Raw genomic sequence first — 21275 nt, forward strand, 5'->3', positions numbered from 1 at the left:
GAGGTGTGTAGGACAGCGACTCTGCCTCCTGGCCTCGACCCTGGGTTGTCAGGTTGGTCTAATAAACTTGGCTATGTTGCTAGAAATCAGAGCTGCACCACCCTGGGTGGGATGGATGCCGTCTCTCCTAATAAGGCCAGGTTTCCCCCAGAAAGTTTCCCAGTTATCTATAAAGGCCACGTTATTTTCTGGACACCACCATGACAGCCAGCGACGGAGCGAGGACATGCGGCTAAACATGTCATCACTGGTCAGATTCGGGAGGGGACCAGAGAACGCTACGGAGTCCGACATGGTTTTAGCTAAATTACACACCGACTCAATATTAACTTTAGTGACCTCTGACTGGCGAAGCCGGGTGTCATTAACACCGACGTGAATTATAATCCTACTGTATTTATGCTTATCTCTCGCCAGCAGCTTCAGGCTACCCTCTATGTCGCCCGCTCTGGCCCCTGGGATGCACTTAACTATAGCCGCTGGTGTCGGCTTTACATGCCGCAGAACAGAGTCGCCAATAACCAGGGTCGGCTTCTCAGCGGGTGTGTCGCCGAGTGGGGAAAAACGGTTCGATATGTCAAGCGGCTGGTGGTGAACCACGGGCCTTTGTTTCGGGCTACGCTTCCTTCGAACCGCCACCCAACCTCTCTGACTTCCCGGCTGCTCAGGGGCTGCCGGGGTGCGGATAACATCAGCTAAGGCAGGCTGGTCCGCACAGGCTAACTGCTGCTGGCTAGCTGCTGTGGCTACAGGTCTATTATCTAACATGCGGAGCCGACCCTCTAACTCGCTTAGCCTCGCCTCCAAGACTGTGAATAAGCTACACTTTGTGCACACCTCATGCTCACTAAAGGAGGCAGAGGAGTAGCTGAACATGTCACACACCGTGCAGTGAGCAGGAGAGGGAGATGCAGAGCGAGTGGAAGAAGCCATGCTAAGCGCTAATGCTAACCGCTAAGTTACGGTAAGCTTCGCTACAGTGGTAAACGAGAAGGGAACCCAGAAACTGGTGCACCTAACTCTAACACTACGGTGCTTGTGTATTACCACAATAAAAGCAAACACAATATGTCTAATGCAGAAAGTCCGTAGCACCAACAGCGCACACCAAGTGAACAAACAGGACAGTGTCGAAACAGGAAGTGACGCAGTACGTTACCCACTGACCAGTGGGCATTATGAAAATGTACAGTTTATTATTTATAAAAGATCAGCAGAAAATACTATTCACAAAGAACATATATATAAATGTTTGGCTGAGCAGGAGTCCTTGGTGCTTCTGGACTGGATGATGCCACGGTGAAGACCTTGGAGTCCTCTGGCTGTGAGTGGGACATCATCTTGGGGTGGGGGGTGCCTGTCTCCTCTGTCACCACATCGTCCATCAGGGTTTGCAGAGCTGACGATCGGCGGCTGCCATGTTACTAAAGATGTTTTTAAAAAGGGCAAAAATAAAAATAATAACTTCCACAGAGTGGCTTCCAAAGCAGCTTAAAATATGAAAAGCTATAAAATATGTATCCTCACCCTCCAAAGGTGATGATGGTCAGTACACCTCCTCCAGGACAGACAGCTGGTCCTGCAGGGAGCCCCACTCTCCTCCACCCAGCAGTAATTCTCTGGTGTAGTAACAGACCTGATGCTTAATGACACATTAAAGCAGTGGTTTCAGGGTTATTTGCAGGGTTCTTACACATGTAGCTATTTAATTTAAAGTATTAAAATTACAAACAGACCCTGTATCAAGTCTTACAATTGAATAAAATATAAATTACATTTAATCATATTTGTCTATCTAATGGTTATATATCTAGCATTTGCTCAGTAACTGGTATATTAATTATGATCAATAATATGGTTAAACAGCAGCTTACCGTCACCTCCCCACTGCGCTCTCCCAGCCTGAAGAAAATGAGCCGTCACCGGTTTTGCTGCCGCATGGAGCCGCCTCTCCTCTTCCTCCAACAACAAATAAATATATTAAAAAATTCCAAATTTCTAAATCCACACTGTTGTTCCACTTGTTGTGTAGTCCGTGTTGTGTCGCTGTCGCTGCTTTTGTTTTTCCCGGGGCAAAATTTATGACGTCACGCCACAATCAGGAAGTGCTTTGAAGGCCAGACTGTCCCATTTATTAATGGTTGAGGATCCTCTGGAGGTCACTATGGTTGACAGATAGCTTCTTATATGGTCTAGCGGTTAGGATTCTTGGTTTTCACCCAGATGGCCCGGGTTCAACTCCTGTGCAACCTGATCTCACAGAAATAACGTGACATACACACTGATTGTTAAAACTGAATTACGTGGCACAGACACGAAAAGTAGTGAAATTACGTGCAGGCACCACGGAAAACTGTCTCCATAGAAAGTCAATGCGGGGCATTTTCGTAGGGACACCACGGGCATGAGCACCAATAGAAATGAATGAGCCGATTTGATACAGTCATGACGTCGCTCTGACAATTCACGCATTTCTCGAAGTGATTTGGCCGTTAATAAACCTTTTTAGGAAACGATCACTATTATATTATTATTTAACACAAACGAACCGGCCCAACACGACCATCTTTGTCGACATACACGTTTATTAGATCGATAAAAGTTGTTTTCTAATGCAACAGTGCTTGATATGATTGTGTGCGACAGCGTTTCCTCATGAAATGACGGGAAATGGGGCGTGTAGAAGTAACGTGGAGACACTTGTTGAAGTGAGCATGTGGTTATTTCATTTTTGAGAACGACTGGATTGAAAGACGGTGAAAGCTAACGTCGGTTAGCAGTTGCGCTGGACGGAAGCGTCGTCACGTTGCCATGGTAATACAACTTGCGGGTTAGCGATTTCACCTAAATAAATGTTTATTTTTTTGTTGGTGCCCTCGTTTAATCTCCAAAATCTTCTACATATTTATCCGTGCCAGTCGTTTGCCTGGTGCACGTTTGTTCATATTGTTTTCTAAGTAGTTGTGTATTAATATTTAAATTGCACTTCATATTGGTAGTAATCACGACGGTAAACATATTAATATTATGATGTATAGTATTTAGATAATATTATAATACAATAGTATTTATATCTGCAAAGTTTTGAAGAAGACTACTGGTATAAACCATATGGTTTCCACGGCAATGGACGTCACGTGTCCCTCATCAAGCTTAGAGAAGATTGAAGCAAGGCGTCTGGACTTACCAGCTGTATTTATCCATGAAGCCCAAAGAAACTGAGCCGCTAGTCAGACTACAGGCGTAGTCTGACTAGCAGTAGTAGTAGTAGAATGGGAGGACGAGCTTTTAGCTACCAGGCACCACTATTATGGAACCAGTTACCATTCTGGGTCCGAGAGGCAGAGGGAAAATGTGTGTTGTACAGGCTAAGGTCAGGGCAGTTGAGAACTATCCAGTACCCACCACTAAAAAAAGAACTACAACGTTTCCTCGGTTTAATGGGGTACTGCCGCAATTATTGTAGTAACTTTTAGACTGTGGTCGCTCCCCTGACCGATTTGTTAAAGAGTAAAGTTTGTTTCAAGTGGTAGGCTTCTTGTCAGCTGGCTTTTGACAATGTAAAGGCTATTCACATTTCAGTCAAATTACTCTGTGATCCAGAGACTCTCGCCCTAATCTGGGCTTTACAGCACTTTGATGTTTATGTCTGTTCTAGTGTTCCTCTAAATGTTTACATCGATCATAATCCCATTACTTTCCTATGTTGTATTCTGCAAGCCTACTGCTTAACATTGTGGCTGATGCCTTGTCTCCTCTTCCTTAAAAAATGGTTCAGAAATTATCTCTCAGAAATGATCTCTCAGACAGGACTCAGTGTGTTCAGGCTGAAGGTTACACATCCAAAACCCTTACTGTCAGCAAAGGAGTACCTCAAGGGTCAGTTCTAGGACCACTGCTATTCATTCTCTACATCAACAATATGAATCAAAATACTCATAACGCACATTTTCATTTTTATGCTGACGACACTGTAATTTATACTACGGCCTCTACACCATCTAGCGCTGTCTTTCAGTCGGCTTTCAACACTGTTCAAAACAATCTAATTGATTTAAAACTCATCCTAAATTCAGATAAAACCATGTTCATGCTTTTCACAAACACTAATTAAAGCCTGGAAACCTGCCACAAATCACCACCCTACAGGGCTCTCTAATACATCTAGTCAATCAATACAAATACCTTGGCATCTGGATTGATGATTTATTATCCTTTACCTTTCACAGTGAAGAATTACTACAAAAGCTGAGATTGAACCTGGGATATTTTAGAATCAGGTCCTATCTTTCCTTTAAGGCCAGGAAAAAACTTGCTGCCACCTTCATGTCAGCGCTGGATTATAGTGATGTAATGCATGCTTCTGCTCAGAGCCTATGAGGTCTTGACACAGCCTTTCATTGTGTGCTTTATACTCGTGTTGGGTGGACTTCCTTGTCAGTTTGTAGATTTAAACATTGGCACCTACTAATTTATAAGTGCATTCTGGGTCAGCTTCCTATTTATCTACAGTCACTTATTTCCCAGCGTAGCTTATCATCTTACAGACTTTGTTCCAATGAATTGTTTTTATTGTCCGTTCCAAAGGTTTGATCTGAGTTGGGAAAGAAAGCTTTTCAATTTGCAGCCCCCTCTGCTTGGAATCTTTTGCAGTTTTAAAATTGAAGGAATTGCCCTCTGTAGATTCTTTTAAAAAGATTTTAAACGACAAGTTGAAAGATTGAGTGGTAACTGCTTCACCTGATCATTCGGGATTTTAAATTTGCTAGCATCTGTTTTATGTGTTTTATTTATATAATTCCTGTATTGTTTTTTTTTATTTAAAAATCTGTAAGCTTTTTATTGATGTTTTATCTGACTGTTGGCTTCTAAATTTTAATTGACGCTTGACATGTTTTATATTGAGCTGCTGCCTATCTTGGCCAGGACACAAGACAAAAGAGATTTTTAATCTCAATGAGTTTCTCCTGGTAAAATAAAGGTTAAAAAGAAAAAAAAAGTCTGTTTACCCTTCTGGTCTACTGTTTTCCTGTTCTGTTCTTGTATGCTTCCTCAGGCGCCAGAGTTGCTGAGAGGACAGGGAGAGGATAGTTGGCTAATAATCCATGATAAATGGATAAGTATACCGGTAGTTAAAATTAAAGTATTTAACTGTAACTGTAGGTGTTCCTGTGGGAACCCCTTTCTTATTGGGGAGGGTGTGACAACCCCTCAACACCCAATTCGCCAAAATTCGAAGGGTCCTTCAAATGCGTCCTCCTTTTGCCTGAATTCGGAGGATGCATCGCTACCATCCTTCGTGGCCTTAAATATCCCACAATGCTTTGCGGGCCTACTTTTTGTCCAATAGTACAATGACGGACCAAGCGAGCGGCAGCGGCACCGGCAGGAGTGCCGAATTCACATTTAAATGTAAGTAAAGAGCAGTAGTTCGAGAGTTTTAAAATGCTAGTAGTGATAGCGGCATTAAAAAATGAGTTTTTTATTAACAAACATGACGTCCTGTTGATACGAGGCTCTGTAAACTAAACGTTTTGATTGAATGTTGTTTCTGGACTGTTTGCTGTAGTATAGTATAAAGTATAGTTCATGTGAGGAGCAATATTATCGTTATTATATCAAACGGTCATTCTGCCTGTTGTCATTTTGTTGTAGGAGGAGCAGAGAGAAACAGAAGAAACCTGACAATCGATAACGGAGGAGATGAGGCTGGAGAGGGAGGGAGAGAGAGAGAGAGAGAGACAGAGGGAGAGAGAGAGAGGAGAGAGAGGGAGAGGAGAGAGAGAGAGAGAGAGAGAGAGAGAGAGGAGAGGGAGAGGGGGAGAGAGAGAGAGAGAGGAGAGAGAGAGAGGGAGGAGAGAGAGAGAGAGAGAGAGGAGAGAGAGAGCAGAGAGAGAACGGACAGACCTCAGCTCATACAGAGGATGTTGGACAGCAGTGATTTTATGTTCTGTGTTATTTAAATGGTCACTTATTAAATTGTGTATTAAATCGTTCTTGTCTCTGTGTTCTTAAACTCTTCTAACCTTGTTACATTATGTGTTTCATTACCTATTTATAATTGAAGTAAACTTTTGAACAACTTCTCAGTAAATCATTTATTGTTCTGTTATGTACAATATTTACAAAGACACAGTTTGAACATTTCTAACTATTTACCAATTCAATTCAATTCAGTTTTATTTATATAGCGCATATTACAATCAGACATTGTCTCAAAGCGCTTCACAGGAACCCCCCTAAGAGCACTGTGGCAAGGAAAAACTCCCTTTAAGAGGAAGAAACCTTGAGCAGGACCCGTCGACTTAAGGGGGAACCAGTCCTGCTGCTAGTCAGAGAGGATGAGGGAGAGAGAGAGAGAGAGAGAGAGAGAGGATGAAGGAGAAAGAGAGAGAGGGAGAGAGGAGCAAACATGATACAAACATGATACAGTACAGAGCAAACATGACAGCAAGATGAAACAGTGATTATATTGCAATAGATATCTATATATATCGTCGGTCCATAAGTAGGAATAGTAATTTGATAGTAAAGATGAGCAGCAGGGGCTAGTGAAGTCGATGAGCACAGGAGAGACTGCAGGTCAGTATGCAGGTCTTGAGACCTGCAAAGAGAGAGAGCGAGAGCGAGGCACAGAACTACAAGGAAGACAGTTAACACAGATTATGAGACGATATTACCCAGTATGATCCAGACTAAGGAGAGTGGAGGAGAGGTCAGAGGGTGTTCAGAGGATCGTGTTTGTGCCCCCCGACAACGTAGAGCAAGAGAGACTTCACGGGCCGGACTGCAGGTCATCATCCAGGTCTTGAGACCAGTGTGAGCCAGACTAAGGAGAGAAAAGGAGAGGTTAGAGGGTGAGAGGGAAACTGCTCAGTGGATCATGTTTGTGCCCCCCGACAACGTAGGCCTAGAGCAGCATAGCTGTGCTACACACTAGGTCTAAGGCTAACTGTACGCCTTACTAAACAGAAAAGTTTTAAGTCTAGTCTTAAAGGTGGAGGCAGTGTCTGCCTCTCGGACCCAGATTGGTAACTGGTTCCATAATAGCGGTGCCTGATAGCTGAAAGCTCGTCCTCCCATTCTACTTCTATGAATCCTAGGAACTACTAGTAAACCTGCACTCAGAGATCTGAGTGTCCTATTAGGAACATATGGTACAATCAGGTCCTGCAGATACAATGGAGCAAGTCCATGAAGAGCCTTGTAGGTTAGAAGAAGGATCTTGAAGTGTATTCTTGAGTCCACTGGGAGCCAGTGAAGAGACGCTAGGACAGGAGAGATATGATCCCTTTGGCTGCTTCCTGTCAGAACTCTAGCTGCTGCGTTCTGGATCAGCTGCAGACTGTTGATGGAGTAATGTGGACATCCTGACAATAAAGAGTTGCAGTAGTCCAGTCTTGAAGTGACAAAAGCATGGATGAGCTTTTCAGCATCACTCTGAGAGAGGATGCTCCTGATCTTAGTAATATTACGCAGGTGAAAGAAAGCGGTCCTGGAGACCTGCTTAATATGAGAGACAAACGACATGTCTTGATCAAAGATAACTCCAAGGTTCCTCACAGTCGTACTGGAGGCCAGAGTAATTCCATCCAGGGAGAAAGTATTATCTGATAAACTAGTTCTGAGATGTTTCGGTCCAAAAACAATGACCTCAGTCTTGTCCGAGTTTAATAGTAAAAAGTTGGAGGACATCCAGTCCTTTATGTCCTTTAGACACGCCTGTAGTCTGACTAGCGGCTCCGTTTCTTCAGGCTTCATGGATAAATACAGCTGGGTATCATCAGCATAACAATGAAAGTTTATGCCGTGCTTCTGGATGATGTTTCCTAGAGGGAGCATGTAGAGGGTGAACAGGATCGGTCCGAGCACAGAACCCTGTGGAACACCGTGGTTAACCCTTGTACCTGTGGAAGACACATCGTTAGTGTGAACAAAATGAAATCTGTCAGATAAATATGATTTAAACCAGCGCAGTGCTGTTCCTGTAATCCTGATCTCGTGTTCCAATCTGTGTAGCAGGATGCGATGGTCTACGGTGTCGAAGGCAGCACTGAGATCCAGTAGAACGAGTACAGAGACGAGACCCCGGTCCGATGCCATGAGGAGGTCATTGGTGACTTTAAGCAGTGCCGTTTCTGTGCTGTGATGGGCTCTGAAACCAGACTGGAAAGCATCAAACAGACTGTTACTACACAGGTGGTCGTTTAGCTGACTTACAACAGCTCTTTCAAGTAGTTTGGAGATAAAGGTGAGGTTGGAGATCGGTCTGTAGTTTCCTAAGACGTCCGGGTCCAGTGAAGGTTTTTTAAGTATCGGAATGATCACAGCAGTTTTAAAAGCCTGTGGTACATATCCTGTTTCCAGAGACAAGTTGATCTGTCCTAATATAGAGTCTCCGATCAGAGGAATAGCATCCTTGAGGAGCTGTGAAGGGATCGGATCCAGAAGACAGGTAGTAGGTTTAGACTTGCTGATGCTGGTGGTCAGCTCAGGGAGGCCGATGGGCGCGAAGCAGTCCAGAGTTAGATCAGGATCCATTTCCAGAAGTGGCGGTGTATCCTCAGCGGTCACAGAGAGATTGTGGTTGATTTGTCCTCTAATAGTGGTGATTTTATCAGTGAAGAAGCTCATGAAGTCTTCACTACTAAGAGCTGCAGGAATGCGAGGCTCCACAGAGCTGTGGCTCTTTGTCAGCCTGGCCACGGCGTTAAAGAGAAAGCGCGGGTTGTTCTTGTTTTCTTCTATTAGTGATGAATAGTAGGCTGTCCTGGCTTTACGAAGGGCCTTCTTATACGTCAGCAGACTGTCTCTCCAGATCCTCCGGGAGTCATCTGATTTAGAGGACTGCCACATCCTCTCCATCCTACGTGTAATCCGTTTCAGTGATCGGATGTTTGAGTTGTACCACGGAGCTAGCCTCTTCTGGTTTGTAGTTTTCTTCTTCTTCAGTGGAGCAATCCTGTTTAAGACTGAGTGTAGTGTGTCTGCAGTGTTGTTGACAAAGCGGTCCAGCTCTGCAGGAGTAACATTTAAGTTGGTACCCCCGTCAGTACTTGGGACTGTGGGGAGTACTGGTAGGATTGCTGTCCTAAACTGCTTTACGGCGTCTTCAGACAGACATCTGCTGTAGTAGACCTTTTCCTCAGGTGCTGGTAGGTCTGAAAGAGAGAAGTCAAAAGTTATTAATGAGTGATCTGAAAGAACAGGATTTTGAGACCACACTAGCAGGTTCTCAGCTTCCAGGCCGTAGGTGAGAACCAGGTCGAGGGTGTGACTGTGACAGTGTGTGGGTTCATTTACTAACTGAGAGAACCCAACTGAATCCAAGAGTGAGTTGAAGGCAATCTTCAGACTGTCGGAGTCGACGTCCATATGAATGTTAAAGTCACCCACTATAATGACTTTATCTGTGCTAAGCACTAAACTTGATAAGAAGTCTGAAAACTCCAGCAGGAACTCTGAATAAGCAGCAGCAGGTGGACGATACACTACGACGAGTAAAACAAATTCTGACTTCTTCCAGCTTCCGTGAGACAGGCTGAGAGTGAGACTCTCAAAAGAAGTATGAGTAGACTTAGGTTTAGGATTCATCTGAAGACTGGAGCGGTAGATTGCTGCCACTCCTCCTCCGCGACCTGTAACTCTAGGAACATGACAGTTAGTATAACAGGACGGAGTTGATTCATTTAAAGCAACATATTCTTCACCCTGTAACCAAGTCTCAGTGAGACAAAGTATATCAGTGTGATGATCAATAATTAGATCATTAACTAAGAGCGACTTAGAGTGTAGGGATCGTATGTTAAACAATCCACACCTGAGTGTTCTGTTACCTTGTTCTATGTGTTTGTGTGTGTTAGTGTGTATTTTTATGAGGTTATTATGATTAATATATCTTAACTTGTGTGCTTGATGAACTGTGGGAGGACGTGTGACCGTCACCACTTCAATAACATTATTAAGCTTAGTGTTTCTATGTGTATTTGTGTTTAATGTGTTTCTAACTGAGGGCGGCAGTCCTCCAGAAGCAGCAGAGAGGTGTGTAGGACAGCGACTCTGCCTCCTGGCCTCGACCCTGGGTTGTCAGGTTGGTCTAATAAACTTGGCTATGTTGCTAGAAATCAGAGCTGCACCACCCTGGGTGGGATGGATGCCGTCTCTCCTAATAAGGCCAGGTTTCCCCCAGAAAGTTTCCCAGTTATCTATAAAGGCCACGTTATTTTCTGGACACCACCATGACAGCCAGCGACGGAGCGAGGACATGCGGCCTAAACATGTCATCACTGGTCAGATTCGGGAGGGGACCAGAGAACGCTACGGAGTCCGACATGGTTTTAGCTAAATTACACACCGACTCAATATTAACTTTAGTGACCTCTGACTGGCGAAGCCGGGTGTCATTAACACCGACGTGAATTATAATCCTACTGTATTTATGCTTATCTCTCGCCAGCAGCTTCAGGCTACCCTCTATGTCGCCCGCTCTGGCCCCTGGGATGCACTTAACTATAGCCGCTGGTGTCGGCTTTACATGCCGCAGAACAGAGTCGCCAATAACCAGGGTCGGCTTCTCAGCGGGTGTGTCGCCGAGTGGGGAAAAACGGTTCGATATGTCAAGCGGCTGGTGGTGAACCACGGGCCTTTGTTTCGGGCTACGCTTCCTTCGAACCGCCACCCAACCTCTCTGACTTCCCGGCTGCTCAGGGGCTGCCGGGGTGCGGATAACATCAGCTAAGGCAGGCTGGTCCGCACAGGCTAACTGCTGCTGGCTAGCTGCTGTGGCTACAGGTCTATTATCTAACATGCGGAGCCGACCCTCTAACTCGCTTAGCCTCGCCTCCAAGACTGTGAATAAGCTACACTTTGTGCACACCTCATGCTCACTAAAGGAGGCAGAGGAGTAGCTGAACATGTCACACACCGTGCAGTGAGCAGGAGAGGGAGATGCAGAGCGAGTGGAAGAAGCCATGCTAAGCGCTAATGCTAACCGCTAAGTTACGGTAAGCTTCGCTACAGTGGTAAACGAGAAGGGAACCCAGAAACTGGTGCACCTAACTCTAACACTACGGTGCTTGTGTATTACCACAATAAAAGCAAACACAATATGTCTAATGCAGAAAGTCCGTAGCACCAACAGCGCACACCAAGTGAACAAACAGGACAGTGTCGAAACAGGAAGTGACGCAGTACGTTACCCACTGACCAGTGGGCATTATGAAAATGTACAGTTTATTATTTATAAAAGATCAGCAGAAAATACTATTCACAAAGAACATATATATAAATGTTTGGCTGAGCAGGAGTCCTTGGTGCTTCTGGACTGGATGATGCCACGGTGAAGACCTTGGAGTCCTCTGGCTGTGAGTGGGACATCATCTTGGGGTGGGGGGTGCCTGTCTCCTCTGTCACCACATCGTCCATCAGGGTTTGCAGAGCTGACGATCGGCGGCTGCCATGTTACTAAAGATGTTTTTAAAAAGGGCAAAAATAAAAATAATAACTTCCACAGAGTGGCTTCCAAAGCAGCTTAAAATATGAAAAGCTATAAAATATGTATCCTCACCCTCCAAAGGTGATGATGGTCAGTACACCTCCTCCAGGACAGACAGCTGGTCCTGCAGGGAGCCCCACTCTCCTCCACCCAGCAGTAATTCTCTGGTGTAGTAACAGACCTGATGCTTAATGACACATTAAAGCAGTGGTTTCAGGGTTATTTGCAGGGTTCTTACACATGTAGCTATTTAATTTAAAGTATTAAAATTACAAACAGACCCTGTATCAAGTCTTACAATTGAATAAAATATAAATTACATTTAATCATATTTGTCTATCTAATGGTTATATATCTAGCATTTGCTCAGTAACTGGTATATTAATTATGATCAATAATATGGTTAAACAGCAGCTTACCGTCACCTCCCCACTGCGCTCTCCCAGCCTGAAGAAAATGAGCCGTCACCGGTTTTGCTGCCGCATGGAGCCGCCTCTCCTCTTCCTCCAACAACAAATAAATATATTAAAAAATTCCAAATTTCTAAATCCACACTGTTGTTCCACTTGTTGTGTAGTCCGTGTTGTGTCGCTGTCGCTGCTTTTGTTTTTCCCGGGGCAAAATTTATGACGTCACGCCACAATCAGGAAGTGCTTTGAAGGCCAGACTGTCCCATTTATTAATGGTTGAGGATCCTCTGGAGGTCACTATGGTTGACAGATAGCTTCTTATATGGTCTAGCGGTTAGGATTCTTGGTTTTCACCCAGATGGCCCCGGTTCAACTCCTGTGCAACCTGATCTCACAGAAATAACGTGACATACACACTGATTGTTAAAACTGAATTACGTGGCACAGACACGAAAAGTAGTGAAATTACGTGCAGGCACCACGGAAAACTGTCTCCATAGAAAGTCAATGCGGGGCATTTTCGTAGGGACACCACGGGCATGAGCACCAATAGAAATGAATGAGCCGATTTGATACAGTCATGACGTCGCTCTGACAATTCACGCATTTCTCGAAGTGATTTGGCCGTTAATAAACCTTTTTAGGAAACGATCACTATTATATTATTATTTAACACAAACGAACCGGCCCAACACGACCATCTTTGTCGACATACACGTTTATTAGATCGATAAAAGTTGTTTTCTAATGCAACAGTGCTTGATATGATTGTGTGCGACAGCGTTTCCTCATGAAATGACGGGAAATGGGGCGTGTAGAAGTAACGTGGAGACACTTGTTGAAGTGAGCATGTGGTTATTTCATTTTTGAGAACGACTGGATTGAAAGACGGTGAAAGCTAACGTCGGTTAGCAGTTGCGCTGGACGGAAGCGTCGTCACGTTGCCATGGTAATACAACTTGCGGGTTAGCGATTTCACCTAAATAAATGTTTATTTTTTTGTTGGTGCCCTCGTTTAATCTCCAAAATCTTCTACATATTTATCCGTGCCAGTCGTTTGCCTGGTGCACGTTTGTTCATATTGTTTTCTAAGTAGTTGTGTATTAATATTTAAATTGCACTTCATATTGGTAGTAATCACGACGGTAAACATATTAATATTATGATGTATAGTATTTAGATAATATTATAATACAATAGTATTTATATCTGCAAAGTTTTGAAGAAGACTACTGGTATAAACCATATGGTTTCCACGGCAATGGACGTCACGTGTCCCTCATCAAGCTTAGAGAAGATTGAAGCAAGGCGTCTGGACTTACCAGCTGTATTTATCCATGAAGCCCAAAGAAACTGAGCCGCTAGTCAGACTACAGGCGTAGTCTGACTAGCAGTAGTAGTAGTAGAATGGGAGGACGAGCTTTTAGCTACCAGGCACCACTATTATGGAACCAGTTACCATTCTGGGTCCGAGAGGCAGACACTGCCTCCACCTTTAAGACTAGACTTAAAACTTTTCTGTTTAGTAAGGCGTATAGTTAGCCTTAGACTCAAGACCTGCATACTGACCTGCAGTCCGGCCCCTGATCTCTCCTGTGCTCATCGACTTCACTAGCCCCTGCTGCTCATCTTTGCTTTGATTACTATCAAATTACTATTACTACTTGTGGACTGACAACATATATAGATATCCATTATAATATAATCACTGTTTCATCTTGCTGTCATGTTTGCTCTGTACTGTATCATGTTTGTCTCATGTTTGCTCCTCTCTCTCTCTCTCTCTTGCTTCTTCATCCTCTCTGTCCTGTCTCCCTGTTCTTCTCCTCCTCTACCCGGCCGACTAGCAGCAGGACTGGTTCTCCCTTAAGCTGACGGGTCCTGCTCAAGGTTTCTTCCTCTTAAAGGGAGTTTTTCCTTGCCACAGTGCTCGTAGGGGGGCTCGGGTTCTGGGTCTCACGCACGTTTCTGTGAAGCGCTTTGAGACCATTTCTGATAGTAAAATGCGCTATATAAATAAAACTGAATTTAATTGAATTGAATTGGTATCTCCACCACCAACATCTGTTCAACTTGTAGTTACTGTCAGTGAGTTGCCAATAAAATGCAAATAGCGGCACACTAGGAGCACATTTCTGCTTTAACACATAAACTTTGAAGACAAAGTGTTCACTGCCCATGTTCACATTTACAATATGTTCACAGTTGTTACAATGACTTACATAGCTTTACAGGAGTTCATCCATAACATAAACTGACTGCGTAGGAACACACTGTGCGTAAAGCAAAGCTTTACGTGGCTTCTGTGGCTAGTTAGCACCGCACCCATTATTATATAAATAGTATTACGCACTGTTTTCATACACTAACATTTTCACTTGGCAGATCTAGCCTGCAATAACTGCCACATTTGTTGTTTATATTTGTTATGATGATGTTACGTGTTTTTTTTTACCTGTGAATGATACCAGGCTGATGCAGGTCACGGTGCTCGACCACAGTCGTCTTCTGTGAACACATACTGCGCGTTTACTTTCTCGTTGTCACCACCAGCAGTGGCCGACCGTCTCTAGCAGCTTAGCAGCACTTAGCTACAGGGTACAGGGCAGTGAGGGCATGTCACAGATCATGTGAAGATATTATTTCATTGCATTTACTATTATCTTGGGCCACACAGACTGACTTATACACACAATAACAATATGGAAAAAATCACTTTGACAAAAGGACACTTTGGACATCAATAGGCAAAGGGGCAGGTGCTCTAGTCTTTACTTATGTAGATGGAGGGAGTGGTGTAGAACAGGGGTCACCAAATGGCGGACCATGGTCTTATAGTCCAAACAGCAGGTTATTCTTTAAAACCTGACGGGGCGCTTCTATTTTAACTGCCGCAGATTTAGTTGACTTCACCGTAGTGGCTTAGCGCATGAGGAAACGCACAGACCAATTGCATACAAGTTTATCCATCCCACGTGATAACTCTCAGCCAATCAAATCTGGGCATTTCCCCTATGGAATGACCTTGTGGACTTGTGCCCTTATTGGTCAATCCAGAAGGCAGCTTGACCACAATAATCCAGATTTATACTGCTACATTTTTATCATATACATTCTTTTTCCAACATCCACATCATTTATGAATAAATGTTGTTATTTTAAGGGGTCTTCTTAAACACTAGGAGCAGATTTAACATCACTTTTTGTCCTTGTGTGCAGGTTAGTGTGTGTTCACATTTTAACCGCAACATTTTCTAGTGTCTGTCATTAGTTTGTCAATCAATAGATAACAGCTCATTTCCTGTTTGTCTCTGGCTTTTGTTGAAGAAGGACTAAAGAAGAACAAACTGAACCACAGATATTGCCAGAGAAGACACCACCCCTTTGTCATGTGTAGACACATTATCAGTCACAAAAGTGAAACTACTGTTTCAAACCAGACGAACCCACTGCTGTGGAAGGACTCATAAGTTTGGATCCAGGCGAGTATTTCATTTATCATGGAATTTACTGATTTTACACACACTGCCTCAATATTTGATGACTTTGTTCTGATAAGACCACTCACACTGTTTTATGAATTAAAGTGCAAAAATGTGCATTTGACTGCAGTCTGATTATGGTATATTTGAGTTTGTATCTGTGTCTTTGGTGCCCTGTGTTTAACATGCACACAGAGGTGAAGCAGCTGATAGCTGACTTGGCCTGTATTTTATTTTAAAATCGACTATTAATAGTCCAGCCCACCAGGGGTTAAATTGAAAACATTTCCCTGAAAAATTCCTTTACCACAGTATCAGGTCATTAACACATTTACAGTCACAATGTTGATGAAGATTCTCAGTCATCCAGGTCATTTTTATTCAGAAGGTTGAAGACAGGCATCTGGACTTGTAGAGTTTCCTTGAAGACATTTCGCTGATCCACCAAGCAGCTTCATCCGTTCTACAATGTATCAGGCAGGACACTACGGACAACTGTCTGCTATGTCATGAAAGGAAATGATTATGTTTACCTCTGTTTTACTGCAGATATTCGTTCTCATCATGGAGGCTGAAACTGATGCTGAAATTAGACAAATACTGCAGAACAGTGATCAAAGCCTGGCTGCTGCAAAGATCAAAGAAGTTTTGGAAAGGCAGAACAACATTTCACTCAACATCGCCGTCACTGGAGAGACTGGCTCTAGTAAATTTCACCTTTATTAATGCCTTTAGAGGTCTAAATGATGAAGATGAGGGAGCTGCACTCACTGGTTGTAAAGAAACCACCAAAGAGGTTACTAATGTGACCTTCTGGGATCTCCCTGGTATCGGCACCACCAACTTTCCAGCTAAAAAATACAAAAAGAAAGTTGGACTGGAGAAGTTTGACTTCTTCATCATAATTTCAGCTACCCGCTTCAGAGAAAATGATGTCAGACTTGCAAAGGAGATCCAGAAGATGAAGAAAAAGTTCTACTTTGTCCGCTCAAAGATCGACAGTGATTTAGATAATGAAAAGAAATGCAGGACCAACTTCAACAGAGAGGAGACTCTGACAGACATCAAGCAGGACTGCATTAAAGGTGAGCTTTCTGTACTGACTCAACAAGCTCATTAGGAAGGCTGGCTCGGTGCTGGGAGTGGAGCTGGAGTCTGTGGTGGAGGTGACGGAGAGGAGGATACTGAGGAAACTCCTCAGTATTCGTAACAACACGTCTCACCCCCTGCACGACACACTGCTGTCCTACAGGAGCACATTCAGTGGTAGACTGAGACTACCGAGGAGCAGCACAGAACGCCACAGGAGGTCCTTCCTGCCAGTGGCCATCAGACTGTATAACTCCTCCCCTTTCTGTAGGGAGAAGCGCTAGACAATCATGTCAGGCATCACTGTCATTCCTATATTATGTTTACTTAGCACCTTACATCTCCATATTGTATCCATGTATCATATATTGTGCTCATACCGCGTACTGTACTCTTTTTGGATTATAGTGACACTTATACTCTTATACTCTGTACTTAACTGCATTTAATGTAACTTAATACCTCTGGCACAAGAATTTCCTTCGGGATTAATAAAGTTTTATCTTATCTTATCTTATCTTATCTTAATGTTATCCTGTTACAACATTACAATGCAGTTCAATGCATAATGTTACAGTGGGGGTGCTGAGGGTCCTCAGCTTTTTCTGTGGACCCCATAATTTGTAAAAAAAACATTTAAAATAAAGGATGTATCCAAAGTACAGTTGATTTACTGTTGACTAACATTAAATATTATCAACACAGAAAATCATACTAAGATGACTTATTGCTGCTGTCTGCATCGTCACACCCTGACACAGCTCCCTGTCTGATAGAAGTCAGTTTATTATCTGAACACTCATGCAGATTTAAGTCTGACAAGTAGAAACCCTGTTTCAGAAACCCCCTTTCTGTGTATCAGAATGGAATTTTCTCTTTTTCATTACATATTTACAACTGCATATTAGGGCTGTATTTTACAGCTATGATGTTTTACTCTCCCTGTGCCTGTGTCATGCTTGTTAGAATAGAATAGAATACAATAATAGAATATACTTTATTATTCTATTCTAACATGCACGACTTTAGAATGTTAGGTCAATTGCCTGTAGGTGTGCGTGTGAATGTGAATGGTTGTCTGTCTGTATGTTGCCCTGTGGACTGGTGACCTGTCAAGGGTGTACTCTGCCTCTCACCTGGAGAGAGCTGAGATAGGCTTCAGCTCCCTGTGACCCTGCACTGCAGAATCAAGCAGGTTAATAGATGATGGATGGATGTTCTGCTCGTTAAAGTCGTTAAATAACAACAATGGTAAAATCTGAGTTGTATTTTGCCCTTTTTTCTAACGCAGGTCTTCAAGATGCAGGTTTTGAGTCTCCACAGGTCTTCCTGGTGTCCAGCTTTGAGCTCCATGAGTATGACTTCTCTCTGCTACAGGAGACATTAGAGAGAGAACTTCCTGAACACAAGAGGAACGCTCTGCTGATGACCACACCCATCACCAGCCTGGAGATCATTGCTAAAAAGAAAAAAGCTTTTAAGTCTCAAATTAAATACTGGGCTGCTGCATCTGCAGCTGGAGCAGCTGTTCCTGTTCCTGGTCTTTCTATTGCTGTTGATGTAAGCATACTGATTGCTGCTATCACACAGTATGTACATGGGTTTGGCCTTGATGTTCCAACAGTGAAGAGGGTTGCTGTCAGAACAGGTGTGTCATATGATGATCTGCTTGCTGTCATTGTTTCACCACTGGCTGCAGCAGAAGTCACTCCTACACTTCTCCTCAGAGTGATGGCCTCACTAGCAGGCACAGCTGCATTAATGGCAGCAGAGGAAGGATCCAGGTTCATTCCATTTATTGGAATCCCAATAGCAATGGGCCTCTCTTATGTCACAACCTCCAGAGTTCTACGTCACATCCTCGACATACTTGCTGAGGATTCAGAGAGAGTCTTTAGAAAGGCTTTTGGTTCTAAGTGAATACCTGCTGTGCATTTTAACCAATATGTGTTCATAGTTGATCAGTGTGTCAGAGGGCCTCAGCAGGTCTCTGTTTCTCTTCTTACAGCTTAAAACATTAAAACTTCCCTTCTTCATTTGAACATACAAAGAAATGTTATCCTATTATTCATGTGCAAAATGTCAAAACTCTGTTGAATGTTGTTGTTCTGCCTTTTCTATGTCTTTGTAACAGCTTTGCTTCACTACTAGTAGTATAGTTGTTGTCTGTCCACACCTGTTTGCTTCCCTCTAGTGGTCACAGTGATGCATGACAACAGATGTAATGATTATTTCCACAATGATGTTGATCACTATTATAACATTTATGACTTGTTTTCCACATGGTAACATATTGATACATATTGATTGTTGCTCTTCTACATGCACACACATGGATGTTACTTTGATTGTGAAGAAGAAGAAAAAAAAAACAATGTATTGTAATGGACAAAGGTTTATTGTAACCCTACAAAAGACACAGGGTGAGAAAAATACAAAACAAAATAAAATTATAGAAATGAAAAAAGGTTTCTCATCCTTATACAAGTCTCAGGACTATCCATCATACACGGACCAGTTTAATTATTATTCATATTTTTTAAATATAACAGTTTGTCATAATGCTGCAGCAGTCTGATAGGAGGACGGAAAACATATGAGTCCACCCAGATCCAGCATTCCGCCCAGCAACCACAGCAGCCTCATCAGTGCACATAAAACACAAACAAAGAAACCAACAACAGATAAGAGTCCACAAGGTGGCGACAAGTCACCTCACCACAACCACTTTCTACACAACTACCGCTCACTGTCAGCACTCAGTGAGTCCACACACTCATCCAGCATCAACATCCATCCTCTGAGGTATGCTGGACCTGAAGATGTGGCCTGTGATGTCTGCACTGGAAGAAAACTGAAAGCCTTCAAATCCTGCATGCAGTGTTTGGCTTCATACTGTAAGAAACACCTGCAGCTTCATTATGATGTGCCTCGACTGAAGAAACACAAGCTGGTGGAGCCCTCCAAGAACCTCCAGGACAACATCTGCTCTCGTCATGATGAGGTGATGAAGATGTTCTGCCGCACTGATCAGCAGTCTGTCTGTTATCTCTGCTCTGTGGATGGACATAAAGGCCACGACATAGTCTCAGCTGCAGCAGAGAGGACTGAGAGGCAGAGAGAGCTCCAGGAGAGTCTCCAACAAATCCTGCAGAGAGTCCAGGACAGAGAGGGAGATGTGAAGCTGCTCCAACAGCAGGTGGAGGCCATCAGTCGCTCTGCTGATAAAACAGTGGAGAACAGTGAGAAAATCTTCACTGAGCTGATCCGTCTGATCCAGAAAAGAAGCTCTGATGTGAAGCAGCAGGTCAGATCCCAGCAGGAAGCTGAAGTGAGTCGAGTCGCAGCGCGTCAGGAGGAGCTGGAGCAGGAGATCACTGAGCTGAAGAGGAAAGCTGCTGAGCTGGAGCAACTCTCACACACAGAGGACCACATCCACTTTCTACACAACTACCGCCCACTGTCAGCACTCAGTGAGTCCACACACTCATCCAGCATCAACATCCGTCCTCTGAGGTACTTTGAGGATGTGACAGCAGCTGTGTCAGAGCTCAGAGACAAACTACAGGACACTCTGGGACAGACGTGGACAAACATCTCACTGAGTGAGGTGGATGTTTTACTGTCAGAGCCACAGACCAGAGCTGGATTCTTACAGTATTCATGTGAACTCACACTGGATCCAAACACAGCATACAGACATCTGGAACTATCAGAGGGGAACAGAAAAGTAACATGTGTGACACAACAACAGCCTTATTCTGATCATCCAGACAGATTCACTAAGCGGGCTCAGGTCCTGAGTAGAGAGAGTCTGACTGGACGTTGTTACTGGGAGGTGGAGTGGAGTGGAGGAGTTTATGTAGCAGTTGCATACAAAAGTATCAGCAGAGCAGGGAGTGGGATTGAATGTGGATTTGGATACAATGACAAATCTTGGGCATTAGATTGTCACCAAAACAGGTACAGGTTTTATCACAACAGCATGGACACTGAGGTCTCAGGTCCTCCTTCCTCCAGAGTAGGAGTGTACCTGGATCACAGAGCAGGTATTCTGTCCTTCTACAGCGTCTCTGAAACCATGACTCTCCTCCACAGAGTCCAGACCACATTCACTGAGCCGCTCTATGCTGGACTCTGGGTCAGCCTTTTCTCCTCAGGTGAGTTGTGCAGTGTGGAGTAGAACAGATCAATCGTAGAGGTCATGAGTTCAGGTGGAACTCTTCTCTTGATGCTTCAGAAATGTTGGAGGTTCAGATTCATCACAAGCTGGCTTCATAACTTGTATTTTCTCTGATGTTCACCACACTGTAAACACCATGTGTGAGTACATAGAAACATGTCTACATGAAATCCAACATGGAGGTCTGTCTGAGCTCTTACACATGGATATTTGAGTGTATTTTGATCCTTAAACCTTCCTTTGATTGACACATGATCAGTTTATCAATGTGATTATTTGGTTTCTGTATGTATTGATTTTTCTGTAGATACAGAGGACGAGTTTGTTTTCATGATTCCAGATGTTTCAATCACAAGAATCTAAAATTGTTTTTCATCACTGTGATAAAGGATGGTTTACATCATTATTCCATGTGTCAGTCTCACATTCATTGTTTTATCCATAAAGTTTTATTGAAAACTTTCCAAGACATAAAAAAACTGCACTGAGATCATCCAAAATAAGAAACAACAATAATAAACTACAGATCTACATTCGATATTACAGGACAAGAGACATTAAAACCAAACTAAACACATCTGTTTGTTATTTTTAATGAGCTTGAGAGACTTCAGAAG

The 21275-nt window shown here is 43.4% G+C and overlaps 1 protein-coding gene and 1 pseudogene across 1 annotated transcript; both read left to right on the top strand.

Moving 5' to 3' along the window:
• The first annotated feature begins 15308 nt into the window (after positions 1 to 15308).
• Positions 15309 to 18531, top strand: LOC114428084 (interferon-inducible GTPase 5-like; annotated as a pseudogene).
• Positions 18532 to 19071: 540 nt separating this feature from the next.
• On the top strand, positions 19072 to 20840 carry LOC114427846 (tripartite motif-containing protein 16-like). The gene has a single exon (XM_028396053.1). The coding sequence runs from the start codon at positions 19072 to 19074 to the stop codon at positions 20656 to 20658; it is 1587 nt and encodes a 528-aa protein (XP_028251854.1). The 3' UTR covers positions 20659 to 20840.
• The last annotated feature ends 435 nt before the right edge of the window (positions 20841 to 21275 follow it).

The sequence above is a fragment of the Parambassis ranga genome, chromosome 22 (assembly GCF_900634625.1).
Source record: "Parambassis ranga chromosome 22, fParRan2.1, whole genome shotgun sequence".
NCBI lineage: Eukaryota > Metazoa > Chordata > Actinopteri > Ambassidae > Parambassis > Parambassis ranga.

Bases quoted from the DNA above. Each gene is read 5' to 3' on its own strand.
- LOC114427846 (XM_028396053.1), top strand. From the start codon at position 19,072: ATGAGTCCACCCAGATCCAGCATTCCGCCCAGCAACCACAGCAGCCTC.